Source organism: Oryx dammah, unplaced genomic scaffold (genome assembly GCF_014754425.2).
Source record: "Oryx dammah isolate SB20612 unplaced genomic scaffold, SCBI_Odam_1.1 HiC_scaffold_27, whole genome shotgun sequence".
Classification (NCBI taxonomy): domain Eukaryota; kingdom Metazoa; phylum Chordata; class Mammalia; order Artiodactyla; family Bovidae; genus Oryx; species Oryx dammah.
Genome location: NW_024070211.1, coordinates 11,685,350 through 11,699,591, shown reverse-complemented (window position 1 = coordinate 11,699,591; position 14,242 = coordinate 11,685,350). Strand labels below are relative to the sequence as shown.

The 14,242-nt window shown below is 47.4% G+C and overlaps 1 protein-coding gene and 1 non-coding gene across 7 annotated transcripts in view; both read left to right on the top strand.

Annotated features, from left to right (window-relative positions):
* Positions 1-248: 248 nt before the first annotated feature.
* MECR (mitochondrial trans-2-enoyl-CoA reductase) overlaps positions 249-14,242 on the top strand; it is a 40,304-nt gene continuing 26,310 nt past the window's right edge. For 3 of the 6 annotated variants that reach the window (XM_040229814.1, XM_040229813.1, XM_040229816.1), the window contains exon 1: positions 255-465. In XM_040229814.1, the coding sequence (XP_040085748.1) occupies positions 287-465 (179 nt within the window). In that variant the 5' untranslated portion in view covers positions 255-286. Of the gene's footprint in view, positions 511-14,242 lie in introns of all 6 variants that reach the window. The other 3 variants (XM_040229815.1, XM_040229812.1, XM_040229817.1) reach the window with 3 other exon arrangements.
* Positions 1,712-1,815, top strand: LOC120855269. The gene has a single exon (XR_005719231.1). It is a non-coding gene; the product is annotated as a U6 spliceosomal RNA (small nuclear RNA).

Genomic DNA, 14,242 nt, shown 5'->3' with positions numbered 1-14,242 from the left:
AAGCCAGTCCCAGCTGTAAGCCAATTTCTAACGTTCATTGTTAGGAGTTCAACCCTGGGAGGCTCAGAGTCCCCGAGACTCCCCTAACTCCCTCCGCCGACTACTCCTGGTTTCCCAGGGAGTTTTCACCTAGCGCCAGCGCCAGCGCCAGCGGCGGAGGACCGCGACAGCCCTTTAAAAGGAGCGAGGGGCGTGGTCACCCGGGGGGCGGGGCCAGGTGCAGGCGAGCGGTCGCTGGAAGATGACGCATCTCGCAGCGTCTGGCTCTGAGTTGACTGGAGGAAACATGTGGGTTTGCGGGGCGCTCTGCAGGGCTCGAGCCCCGGCCCAGCTGGGGCAGAGGCTGCTGCTCCCAGAGTCCCGCCGGCGGCGGCCTGCCTCCGCCTCCTTCTCTGCCTCTGCCGAGCCTTCCCGGGTCCGGGCGCTGGTCTATGGACACCACGGGGACCCAGCCAAGGTCGTCGAGTAAGACACGGCGCCAAAATAGGGGAAGGGGACTGGGGTTGGCAGGTGGGTATTAAGATGGGCTGTGGGGAAGGAAGACTGGAAAGGGAAGGAGGGTCAAGGCCAGAGGAGGAAGGCAGAGAATAATAGGAAACTGTTGTCCAGGTGTGGTAGCTCAGAAAGTCCGTGCTTGAGGAAGTTGAAACCCTGGCAGGCACAGTTACGGTCACAGTGGCTGACGTTCGCTGATCCTGTACTCTGTGGGCCAATCTGTATATAAATGGATGCTCTCATTTAATCGTCACAACAACCCTTTGGTGCGGATACTTGGTTTAGCCCCATTTTGCAGATGAGAAAATGGAGACATGAGAAGTAAAATCACTTGTCCAAGATCACACAAGCCAGTAAGTGGCAGAGTCAGAATTTTTGAACCCCAGCTGTCTGACTGGCCTACGTGAATTCCTATGCTCTATTGTTTTATGGAAGAATTTTCAGAATACTTTTTTATCCATTTGGATCTTCACTTCTCATAGTGAAGTAGATCAGAGATCATTGCTTCCCGTTGCAGAAGGCAAGGGACTTGTCCAAAGTGATTTAGCTAGTAAAAATTGGAACAGAGACAGGAATTCTTGGCTTCTGAATCCTGTCTCATGTGATTTCCTCTCCAGTACACTGTGTGTGTGCCTTTAGCTAGTTAAAAAGAGCTCCTGTTTTGGAGCCATACAGACCTAAGATCAAATACAGGCTTGGCCTCTTAGTAGCTGTTTGATCTTGGACAAATCACTCAGCCCCTCTGAGCCCTTGTTACTTTTGTGATTATATCCTAAAATTCTGTTGGATCTTAATCCATGATTTTTGCATGTGGCTGAAAAAAACAGTATGTGAATTTTCAACAATTATACATCCGCACATAAGTGCTTATAGCCATGCAGAAGACCTAGTGAGGTCCACTAGTGGTACGAGGGTAGAAGCACGGATCTGGAAATGAGAAGACTTGAGGTCAAGTTCTTGCCCTCCCTGTCCTAGCTGTGTGTGTTTAACAAGTTACTGAGACTCCCTGAGCTTCAGTTTCACCACATTTAAAAATGTAGTTATAGCTCATAGTGCTAATCAGCTTCAATAAAAGGAATGCTCTTCACCAAAAAGTACCTGCATACTCTCTCGTAGTCCCTTGTTTAAAACTATTTGATTCCCAGCAAATGGTTTGATTGCTTTCCAAATGACAGACAAACAAGGAATTATTTTTATGATTCAAATTCAGGCTAGAGTGCTGGCTTCAGCAGCTCAGATATTAAAATTGAAATGATACAGAGATTACCATGGTCCCTGCACAAGGGTGACACGCAAATTTGTGAAGTGTTCCATATTTTTACTTAAAAAATACAAGCTAAATGTTTTCACAGCTGAAGAGGATAAGCCTCAGATATCAGTGCATGGTCATGTACTCGATTAGAGCAATTGAACTTTTGAGAATATACATCAGTCAGTAAACCCCAGTTTGTATGTTGATCATAGGTGATAAATCACCATGTTGGGAAGACATCCACTGAGGACTGCTGTCATGAGTTGGTAAAGCTCTGATGAACACTCTTTTTCCAGGAACACACCCCTAGTGAGAACGAGGTAGTGCCTCTCACAGGCTTGCAGTTTTTATGTGTCTGCTTCAGGGCCTGCCACAGAAAAGGAGCTCCAAAAATGTTAGTTGAATCTGAATCTAGTTTCTGTAATAAGTGTACCTTTCCTTGAGTTCTGTGGTGATGAGGCAGGTGTCTCTGATGTTCAGGGACCCTGAGAAAGGCATGGGAAGGTTAGGGAGCCAAGCGCAGCTGCCTCCTGATAGATTCCCACCCCTGGAGAGCCAGGGAAGCTGTTATAGAACAGACTGATCTGGTTGCAGATACCACTTAGGAAAAAGAGCTCCTCTTATCTCCTTGTGTGGAACCCTGATCATTTCCCAGAAGTCCAAAGCACGGTCTTTCCACGAAGCATTGTGTTATTTACCTGGCTGTGTTTGGTCTTAGTTGTGGCACATGGCATCTTCATTGTGTCATGCGAGATCTTTCACTTCAGCACACTGACCCTCTAGTTGTGCCACATGGGCTCTGGAGCGTACAGCTTCAGTAGTTGGCAGTGCATGTTCTTAGTTGCTCCATGGCATGTAGGATCTTAGTTCTCCAACCAGGGATCAAACCCACATCCCCTGTATTGCCAGGCAGATTTTCAACCACTGGACCACCAGGGAAGTCTCCATCATCTGAGTTTTTAAGGCGACTCTGATGCCCCAGCCAGGGTTGAAAACCATTGTCCTGTGGGTACAGACTGAGGCAGGCAGTAATTCTCTCTGCCCCTAAAGGACAGCCTTCCCTTCTGACCCAGATTCAGGCGACCTAAGCATGGACTGAGGCCAGAGACTGGGATTCTCCTCCCCACTGCCCTGGCAGGTGGTCTGGGGTCACCACGCTGCCACGGAGTCAGGGGTCCTTTAAACGTCCCGGTGACTGGATGTGTCAGGTCACACTGAGTGGGGTCACAGTGTCTGAGCAGAGTCCCAGCAGAGTGTTCCCCGACCTGATGTGACTCATAATGCTTACCCTGTGGGCCGAGTTCTGGGCACAGCAAGGAGGAAGAGTGTGCTCAGGTCTGAGTCAGGGGCAGGACTCCTCAGAATGAGGCCTCCAGGGACCTCCTGTTCTGTCAACATTCTGAGTGTCCCTCTCTTTATTCCTCTTGCCCCCAAACATTCCAGTTGTTCTCTGCCAAGGCCTTTTCCTTTAGTCTCTTAGTAAGTTTCTTTTACCCCCAAATGAATCCCCTAAATAAGCACTTGGGTCTTTTTCATGTAAAGAATTAAACTGCTGATCTAAATGAAATAAGACTGTGGGAGAAAATGACAAACATGGGAGAATTACAAACATTCCAGAAATTTCAGAGGTCCCCATGACCATCACCGCTTGTGCAGAGTTCTGGATTCTCTATCAGATAATTCCCAGAAACTCCCGTGGCCACTTTCCTTTATTTCCTGCAAGTCCCCTTTTAAAACTTGCCATTCTCTGGATCTTGTGGTAATGACAGCTCTCATTTACTGTGTACCTACTAAGTGGCAGGAACTGAGCTAAGTTCCCCACATATGTTATGGATTTTTAAAATCACAGTAACCCAGTTTTGGCCATTGCTATCACCATTTTACAGGTAAGAGAAGTGAGGCTCAAGACACTTGAAAGTCACTTGCCCAAGATCACACAGCTAGGATGTCACTTTACGAACAGCCCATGATATAGACATAGACCTGAAGAAACAGTGACCGTCATCTCAAATGCTTTTTGAGCATGAGATGGAGTATAAAGTTGGAAATAAGATCAGAAGAGAAGGTGAAATTATTGGTCATTCAGGTGACCCCAAGTCTCTGCTCTTCATTGGAAGGACAGCACCCTCCTCCGCACCCCATCCCTGGGGAAGATGGTGGGAGTGCTGTTCTCTGTCTCATCCGCTTTTCAGGATCCTGAAGCTTTCATAAAACAGCATCGTAGTCATCATGGCTTTCTCACCTGCCTGCTGCTAGCACAGAATGAAATAAAGCTGTGAAGCCTTTGGACAAATACCCATTCTGTCTTAGCCAGATGGAATTAGGGGGAGCAGGTGGTGGGGACCCAGGCTGTGTAGGTAGTGAGTTCTCACTCTAGGGCACTGTTTACTCTCAGGGGATTTCTTCTTTTTTTACAGTTGATGTCAATGTTTAAAACTGAAGCTCTATGCAAGTGACTTGGTTTTTAAACCAGAATTACAGTAGTTTGAAAAAAAATTTAGCATTCTCATTTGGCACCCTGTTGAAAGAACTTGGATTTGTTTGCTTGTTTGTTGGTCTCCTGGAGCTCTTCACTGTGGTCGTGAGTGAAGACGGAGGGGACAGAATTCACTGTGCGCCTACAGTGTGAGCCAGCATTTGTTCTTTGAGAGCCTACTAAGTGCTGGGTACTGAGGTGAATAATCCGTAGACTTTGCCCTCCAGGAGCTCACACTCCAGTCCAAGAGATGGTCCAGGGGTAAGTGCTGTGATAGAATCTATGGACGCACAGAAGAGGAACACCCAACCCTGTCAGAGTGCTGTCTCTGGAGACACAAGGTCTCAGCTGAGTCCCCCAGAAAATCTGGGGCCGTATACACGGAGTGAAAATAGAGGAGCCTGCATGGGCAGAAGCCCAGAGGAGAGAGAAAATGTGGTGTGTCTGACTGATGACATGCCTTGAGTGCACTCAGTACGTGGTCCTTGAGGGAGGGGTCTGCAGAAGGAGGCCCAGAAGGGACGAGCCTTGGTCACAGGATTCAGACCCCAGCTGGATTTCGTATCCTGTGACGCACCCTACATTACCTTCCTCTGGACTTCACCCCACGCAGCCAGGTTTAGGGCCCAGTCCTTCCACCCCCGTCTCCTCACTCCTGCCTCTGACAGTCAAAGGTGGCGGCACACCTCCAAGGAACTGTCCCTAGACGCGGCCCGGGGAGCGCCGAGTTCTTCTTGTCCGGCCTCTCCTAGCAGCTCCTGTGTGGTCCAGGCCTCTCCCAGCCTGAATGGTGGGAAGTGTCTTCGTTTCAGAGAAGCAAGAGCAGAGATAACAGGAGGCCAGCCTGTGGCTCGTGGTGTGTCTCCGGGACCACTCTCGAGAGCACTAGTCCCAACCCCGCCACTCACTGGTAGAGTAAGGATGTCACGCCAGTCTCCCTTCTTTTCAGTTTTGTTGTTCTTGTTTTGCTTTTGTCTCGGGGCGGGGGGGGGCGGGGTTGGGTTGGTTTCTTTAATTGAAGTATAGTTGATTTAAAATGTTATGTTAGTTTCTGGTGTACAGCAAAGTAATTCAGTTTTATATATATATATCTATCTTTTTTCATATTCTTTTCCATTGTGGTTTATTACAGGGTATTGAATATAGTTCCCTGTGCTATTCCTTTTTTTTTTCCCCAGTTATTTTCTGATAAAAGAAAGGGATTGACCAAGGTCAGCTGTAGTAAACATGGGCCTTCATGGGACTACCCTGCGGTCCAGTGGTTAAGACTGAACTTCCACTGCAGGGGGTGTGGATTTGACCCCTGGTCAGGGATCTAAGATCCCCACATGCTATGCCATGTGACAAAAAAAAAAAGGCATGAGCGCCATCCCCCCACCCTTGTCTTCTGTGTCAAAGCCAGTGACAAAGCTTCATAGCTCCTTTTCTATGTACCTCAAAACCTACACTCCTCTTTGCCTCATTCTCCCCAAACAACACTTTTTTTCTGCCAAGACAAGACAAGGCCTCAGCATCCTTTTCAATGTAATCCTGCATCCATGGAAATGATTATGAGGCTGGAGTCCTCTGATTCAACAATTGTCCAGTTCTGACGAGTCTGGGAAGCTGAAGCAGACAGCCTGCTCACCAGGATTTGCTCCGGCACCCGTCCTGGGAGCAAGGGTGTGGCTTGAAATAAGGGGTCCTGGGCACAAGATTTCACCAAGGGGCCCCTTTGCCACCAAAGTCAGCAGCCCACCAGGCAGGGGTTGTGTTGTCATCATACCCAGCAAAGAGACAAGCGGCTGCAGGCTGTGGCCCCATCTTCCTCTCTGAGGCAACACAGAGAATTGTTCTTCAGTCACTCAGTCATGTCCGACTCTTTGTGACCCCATGGACTGCAGCACGCCAGGCTTCCCTGTCCTTCACCATCTCCTGGAGCTTGCTCAAACTCATGTCCATTGAGTCGGTGATGCCATCCAACCATCTCATCCTCTGTTGCCCCCTCTCCTCCTGCCTTCAGTCTTTCCCAGCATCAGGGTCTTTTCCAGTGAGTCGGCTTTTCGCATCAGGTGGCCAAAGTATTTGAGCTTCAGCTTCAGCATCAGTCCTTCCAATGAATGTTCAGGATTGATTTCCTTTAGGATTGACTGGTTTGATCTCCTTGCTGTCCAAGGGACTCTCAAGAGTCTTTTCCAACACCACAGTTTGAAAGCATTAATTCTTTGGCACTCAGCCTTCTTTATGGTCCAGCTCTCACATCCATACATGACTACTGGAAAAACCATAGCTTTGACTAGACGGACCTTTGTCGGTAATGTCTCTGCTTTTTAATACACTGTCTAGCTTGGTGATAGCTTTTCTTCCGAGGAGCAAGCGTGTTTTAATTTCATGGCTGCAGTCATTGTCCACAGTAGTCTTGGAGCCCAAGAAAATAAAGTCTCTTCCCATTTCCCCATCTGTTTGCCATGAAGTGATGGGACTGGATGCCGTGATCTTAGTTTTTGGAATGTTGATCTTTAAGCCAGCTTTTTCACTCTCCTCTTTGACCTTCATCAGGAGGCTCTTTAGTTCCTCTTCACTTTCTGCTGTAAGGGTTGGTGTCATCTGCGTATCTGAGGTTACTGATATTAGCCCTCAGCAAACTAAGCAGCAGACCCTCTGCAGCTTCCTTCAGGCAGATTTCCTGATGTTAGCAGGTGTAGAATATTGGAGGCCTGCAAGCTATCTGGTAACCTTAGTGGAGGCAAAGAAGGAGTTTGAGAGGATAGAGAGAGGATTTCTTTGTCAGTCCTGAGTAGAACCTTCCAGAAGCTGCCCTCAGTCTCTGATTCCCTTCCATTCAAAGTAATTGTTCTTCAGAAGAAAAGCCCTGAACGGTGGGAGGGCCAGAGGACTCTGAGGTGGGATCACCAGAAGAGGCACAGGGAGGCAGGCGGGAGTGCCCGCACACCATGGAACATGGTGAGCTTTGCCCCCTGAAAGGCAACTTCCCTGAGAGCCCAGGACTCCATCCGAACCCCACCAGCTGCAGCCACCAGCATCTCCTGCTGGGGGGCAAGCTGGAGAACTTCATTCCTCCACGGTGGCCCAATTGTGCCCTGCTTATTAATGGTAAAATCAAATCCCACAACAGTGTACCCAGAACGCCTAGCACCTTACTAAATCACAGAAGGTGGCACGCGTGTGACTATGGGGATTGGAGACAGACCCGGGAGAGCCACAGAAGACATTGGTCACCTTCACTCAGCGCCCTGTGATGGAGCGCACGTTCTTGGCTCTCTGTGACGAGCAGAGGAGAAAGTCTCCCTGACCCAGGACAGCTCTTCCTGCAAAGCACTTTGAGGTGATGGAGTGGAAGATGCAGGGTAAGGACAAATGGTTGCTAATTAAATGCAGAAGGCGGGAAAGATATCTTAACAGAGCTGGCTGGTGCCCATCCAACACAGCCAGCATAACCGAGCCAGTCCCCAGAGTACTGGCCTCTTTTCCCCGCCTCTCAAAAGGCTCTTTCTTCTGCCTGCTTTTGTTTCCCTTGTAGTTCATATGGCATCACAGGTGTACAGCCTTGGCCTCAAAGGAGCCATTGTGAACTTATCCCGTCTGGGATCTGTCAAGTGAAGGCCGAGGCAGCGCTCTGAGTTGCGTGGCGCCATCACGCTCGTGGGGGACGGCACTGAGCAGTCTTGGGAAAGTGACTTGAGATCCAGCCAGGCTATGTTTGGGTGCCTCGCTTGCACTCCATAACACAGCCACCCACTCCTTTGGTGAGTTGAAAGATGAAAAACAAGGAAGAAATTGCTATCATTACACTCAAGGTTCAACTCCTGGAATTCAGACCCAGCCCGGTTTTCCTTCCTGTCTCTGCAGAGCGGTGTCCTTGACGACGCAGTTAGAACTGTCTGCAGGAACAGCAGTGTCTGGCATTGATGGCATTCCGTGGAGCAGGCTGGGGCCGGTCTCCCCGGTGCGCGGCAGCTGGACCAACACAGCTCTCCCCCAACCCCCGCCTTCCCCCTGGGTGAGCAGCCTGTGGCAGGCCCGTCCCCGCCCTCAGCCACCTGTGTTTGCAGCTTCAACTTTCCATCTCCTGCCCCTCGCCCTGCCCCTCCTGCCGCACAGCTAGGCTCCCACAAGACAAAGAAGAGAGCTGGGAGTGGGTTGCAGCGCTTTTTAAATTGCCATTTGGAGGCAGATGGTTCCCCTGTGTGCTGTGAGGGTAGAGTTCCCGTCCAAGCTAACCCTGGAACACAGGAGGACGCAAAGCCATGTGGGTTTCTTCCCAGGAGGACTTTTCAGAGCCTTCGTGACTCTAATGTGCAGTCTGAATCTTATAAAGGGAGTTTAGTAGGCAGCGTTGCCCAAAAGTATTGTGCCCCAAGGAATACCTATAGTATCTCCCAGGACAAAGATTCCACAACCACGGTGTAGGGAGTACCGGCTTAGCGTTGGACAGTCTGAGCTTTGGGGTCAAGCTTAAAATCAAGTCTTGCCACTTACTGTTAAACCTTGGGCAAGTTACCTAACTTCTCTGACTTGCAGTTCCCATCTGAAAATTGGGGTGATAAAACACTGTCCAGATATTTTAAGGACTAAACATTGTCTTGTATATAAAGCTAATAAGCACAGTATCTGGAGCTCAAGAAGCTGTTAACATTGTAGTTTAACTGTCCAGACAGATCACCCAGAATAAGTTTATCTACTACCCTAGGTTCCACATACACACAGCTGCCTCCCAGGCCCAGGCAGCCAGCACAGAGTACCTCTCCTCCACAGCACACTTCTGGCCACCTGCTTCAGGCTGCAGATGTAACACCTTCCTCCTCACTCCAAGCCACTCTTCCTTGCCCCTATCTCAACATCCGGTTGCCCAAACCAGAAGTCTGGGAGCCCTGAAAGATCCTCAGCCACTCCATGGAATCAGTCACCCAGTGACATCAATGCTGTTTCTTATTAAAGGGATTCCAGGTTATCAAATTCTTCTCTCCATTTCCACAGCTCCAGTCCAGACTGCATCTGGGCCTGGCCCACAGTCAGGTTAGACTCTTTGCCACTCCTACTGGCAGGAATATTTCTTTCAGTCCACCCCATAAACTTTTATCCTTGAAGTTCCTGCTAGGGTGTCACACCTTCCAAAGTCCCTTTGCTAACCCTTTGCTCTTCCTCCAGCCAGTCCCAGTGTTTTCAAACGTTGAGTCCCCACGCCATCAAGCTCCTGGGCAGGAGATACTTTTTTTTTTTTTTCATCTTTAAAGCCCTTGGCACAGTACCTGGCACTTAGTAGGACCATCAGTAAATATTTGTTGAATTAAATTTACTCAGATTTTCCAAAAAGTTGCCTTCTTCCTTTGAGTGACTCGGTGATTATTTTTCCAGAGGTATATAGCCAGCTTTTTCAAAGATTTCCTTGGATGTTCCCACAGCTGGCAACAGCTGCCATTTATTGGCCTCTGCTGTATATCAGGTAGTCTAGCAAGTGCTTTATGTCTGCAACTCATCTAATCTGTGAGCTGACTTCTAGTGTGCTCCCATTCCACGGATGACTACTGTGAGGTTCAGCCGCTGCTGCTGCTAAGTCACGTCAGTCGTGTCCGACTCTGTGCAACCCCATAGACGGCAGCCCACCAGGCTCCTGTCCCTGGGATTCTCCAGGCACGAATACTGGAGTAGGTTGCCATTTCCTTCTCCAGGAAGGTTCAGCTAGCCAGTCAATAACCAAGGTAGGGTTCACACCCAGAACTGCCTCTTTAACTCCATATCCATGTTCTACCCTTCATCTAGGAACTGAGATCTCGTTGTTGTTCAGTCGCTAAGTCGTGTCTGATTCTTTGTGACCCCATGGACTGCAGCAGCACACCAGGCTTCCCTGTCCTACACTGTTTCCCAGAGTTTGTTCAGACTCGTGTCCATCGAGTCGGTAATGCCATCTGATCATCTCGTCCTCTGCTGCCCCCCTTCTCTTCCTGCCCCCAAACTTTCCCAGCATCTGGGTCTTTTCCAGTGAGTCAGCTTTTCACCCAAGTTTTGGAGCTTCAGCATCAGTCCTTCAATGAGTATTCAGGATTGATTTTCCTTAGGATTGACTGGTTTGATCTCCTTGCTGTCCAGGGACTCTCAAAAGTCTTCTCCTGCACCACAGTTCAAAAGCATCAATTCTTCAGTGGTCAGCCTTCTTTATGAGATCTACTTATATTCTTATCTATGGTCATCTAGATTTTTAAGAATTACAGTCTTAGTACAGATTTGATCTGCACTTTCCCTTGAGGAAAAGAGGTGTGGGGTTTTGCTTAGATTGAACTCCCTTAAGGATAATATCCATTTTTATTTGTACCCATCCTACACCAGTATTTTCCTAAACAGCCCAGGACTAAAAAGAGTAAATACCGCCTTAATAGCTAAGTCCCTGTGCTGTGAGCTCTGCCCATGATTCCCTAAATGTCTGTTACCTTTACACTACATTTTCTCACTTAAGAGGAAAATAAGATTATTTCTTTAAGAAGCATTCTCCACTGTTTTGGTCCCAGACACTGCTAAAAACTGCATGAGCTTAGTTAAGCTCATGCCCCCCATGAGCTCACAGTCGAATAAGGAGACAACATATATTCTGACTGTAAAACTCAGTGATAAGTGGAAAGAACCCTGAACTGAGTCTAAAAGACTTGGATTTGCATCCAAATTCATATCCGCATTCCAAAATTCAGAAAGTTCTGAAAATCAACAGTTTGGTTTTTTTTTCATGACTCTTTTGGAGGCAAAAGCTGATCTAAAGTGAAGTTTTATATAGCCACTATTTGACCCACTTCACGTGCATATGCCTACGTTTTGCTGCAGAAACAATGTCTGTTGGGAGTGCTGCCCATCCCCCAGGGTGGGTTGCAGATAACACCTGAGCCTGAGCTCTGGAGGATGTCTAGCCCCAGAAGTTGGAAAAGGAATGTGAACTTACGCCTTGTTGTGATGGGTTAAAGAAAATGCTTGAAAAAACTTCGTAAAGTAGAAAGCAATGAACTTGTGTAAGATGGTCTTAAATGGTATAGACAGTCACACCATCCATGTAATGGGAGCACTCAGAGTGGAGCAAGTGATTTTTATTGCTGCTGAGCCTAAGAAGAGGGTCAAAGACGGCTTGAAGGAAGTAAAATTTCCTCCAGGTCTTAAAGGGTGAGTTGAATTTCTCACTTCGGAAAGAAGCTGTGGAAAAAAGAATCCTGGGCTGAGGGAGAAACATGTAGAAAATGTGCAGGAAAAAAATGTATTTAAGTGGCTTGAGTGCACAGACTCTGTCAGCTTACAGAAAAACTCTGATTATTTGTCACAGTGCAAGAGAGAAGCAGTGTGGATAATACAAAAGGACAACGAGGCCACGATCCATTTGCTCTGGGCAGGATTTTTCTCTGGAATTCAGATTTCTACATGTGTTCGGGCTGAGGCCTTCCTGCTTATCCTGGGAGGGGAGGCTGGCCCCCTTCGTCTCCCCAGGCAAGGATTGAAGACACCTACCACTCCAAACTGGTGCTCCTCCTACAGCCTCCTCTGCCTGGTCTGGGGTCAGCCCTTCATCAGCTGGCTTCTCCAATCTCACATTGCCAGGTTCAATTCAGATCAGCCACTTACTACTTCAGGGGGCCTTAAAAAAGTTATCTACCTCTTTGGTGCCTTTGTTCCTCAGCTATACAGTCAGAATAATAGTATGAAAACTCGCATGGAAAGCACTTAGCTGAGCGCCTGGCTGGTGCGCACTCGAACAGTAGTTATTATTGTTACAAGGACTCTCCCTCCTCCAGATATGTATAAATACATACATTTCTTAACACTTAACCTACAAGGGGGAAAAAAAGCCCTTTCTTTATTCTCTCTGCCCTAGTCATCAACTTCTTCTTAGTTAACTATTTTCTGTAGAGAGTGTTTCTACATTATTTTGATAGATCGCAGCTGTTTTTCAGTCATGGTAATAACCATCTGGTGATGTCCATGTGTAGAGTCTTCTCTTATGTTGTTGAAAGAGGGTGTTTTCTATGACCAGGGTGTTCTCTTCGGCAAAATTCTGTTAGCCTTTGCCCTGCTTCATTCTGTACTCCAAGGCCAAATTTGCCTGTTACTCCAGGTATCTCTTGACTTCCTACTTTTGCATTCCAGCCCCTTATAATGAAAAGGACATCTTTTTGGAGTGTTCTAGAAGGTCTTGTGGGTCTTCATAGAACCATTAAGCTTCAACTTCTTCAGCATTACTGGTTGGGGCATAGACTTGGATTACTGTGATATTGAATGGTTTGCCTTGGAAATGAACAGATCATTCTGTCATTTTTGAGATTGCATCCAAGTACTGCATTTCAGGCTCTTTTGTTGACTATGAGGGCTACTCCATTTCTTCTAAGGGATTCTTGCCCACAGTAGTAGATATAATGGTCATCTGAGTTAAATTCACCCATTCCAGTCCATTTTAGTTCACTGATTCCTAAAATGTCGACATTCACTCTTGCTATCTCTTGTTTGACCACTTCCAATTTGCCTTGATTCATGGACCTAACATTCCAGGTTCCTATGCAGTATTGCTCTTTATAGCATCAGACTTTACTTCCATCACCAAACACATCCAAAACCGGCTGTTGTTTTTGCTTTAGTTCCATCCCTTCAGTCTTTCTGGAGTTATTTCTCCACTGTTCTCCAGTAGCATATTGGGCACCTACCGACCTGGGGAGTTCATATTTCAGTGTCCTAACTTTTTGCCTTTTCATACTGTTCATGGGGTTCGCCAGGCAAGAATACTGAAGTGGTTTGCCATTTCCTTCTCCAGTGGACCACATTCTGTCAGACCTCTCCACCATGACCCATCCGTCTTGGGTGGCCCCACACAGCATGGCTCATAGTTTCATTGAGTTAGACAAGGCTGTGGTCCATGTGATGAGTTTGATTAGTTTTCTGTGACTGTGGTTTTCGTTCTGTCTGCCCTCTGATGGACAAGGATAAGAGGCTTATGGAAGCTTCCTGATGAGAGAGACTGACTGAGGGGACACTAGGTCTTGTTCCGATGAGCGGGGGTATGTTCCCTCCCTGTTGTTTGAACTGAGGCCAAACTATGGTGGAGGTAATGAAGGCAATGATGACCTCCTTTAAAAGGCCCCGCACACGCACTGCCATACTCGGTGCCCCGACCCTGCAGCAGGCCACCCACCCACGACGGGTCATGGATCACCGTGGATCATGGTGGATGATCATCGTAGATGATTGCTGGATCATCGAAAAAGGAAGAGAGTTTCAGAAAAACATCTACTTCTGCTTTATTGACTACGCCAAAGCCTTTGACTATGTGGATCACAACAAACTATGGAAAATTCTTCAAGAGATGGGAATACCAGACCACCTGACCTGCCTCTTGAGAAATCTGTATGCAGGTCAAGAAGCAACAGTTATAACTGGACATGGAACAACAGAATGGCTCCAGATCAGGAAAGGATTACATCACGGCTGTATATTGTCACCCTGCTTATTTAACTTCTATACAGAATTCATGATGCAAAATGCTGAGCTGGGTGAAGCACAAGCTGGAATCAAGATTCCTGGGAGAAATATCAATAACCTCAGATACACAGATGACACTACCCTTATGGCAGAAAGTGAAGAAGAACTAAAGAGCCTCTTGATGAAAGTGAAAGAGGAGAGTGAAAAAGTTGGCTTAAAGCTCAACATTCAGAAAATGAAGATCATGGCATCCGGTCCCATCACTTCATGCCAAATAGATGCAGAAACTGTAGAAACAGTAGCTGACTTTATTTTTCTGGGCTCCAAAAGCAGATGGTGACTGTAGCCATGAAATTAAAAAACACTTGCTCCCTGGAAGAAAAGCTATGACCAACCTAGACAGCATATTAAAAAGCAGAGACATTACTTTGCCAACAAAGGTCCATCTAGTCAAAGCTATGGTTTTTCCAGTGGTCATGTATGGATGTGAGAGTTGGACTATACAGAAAGCTGAGTACCAAAGAACGGATGCTTTTAAACTGTGATATTGGAGAAGACTCTTGAGAGTCCCTTGGACTGCA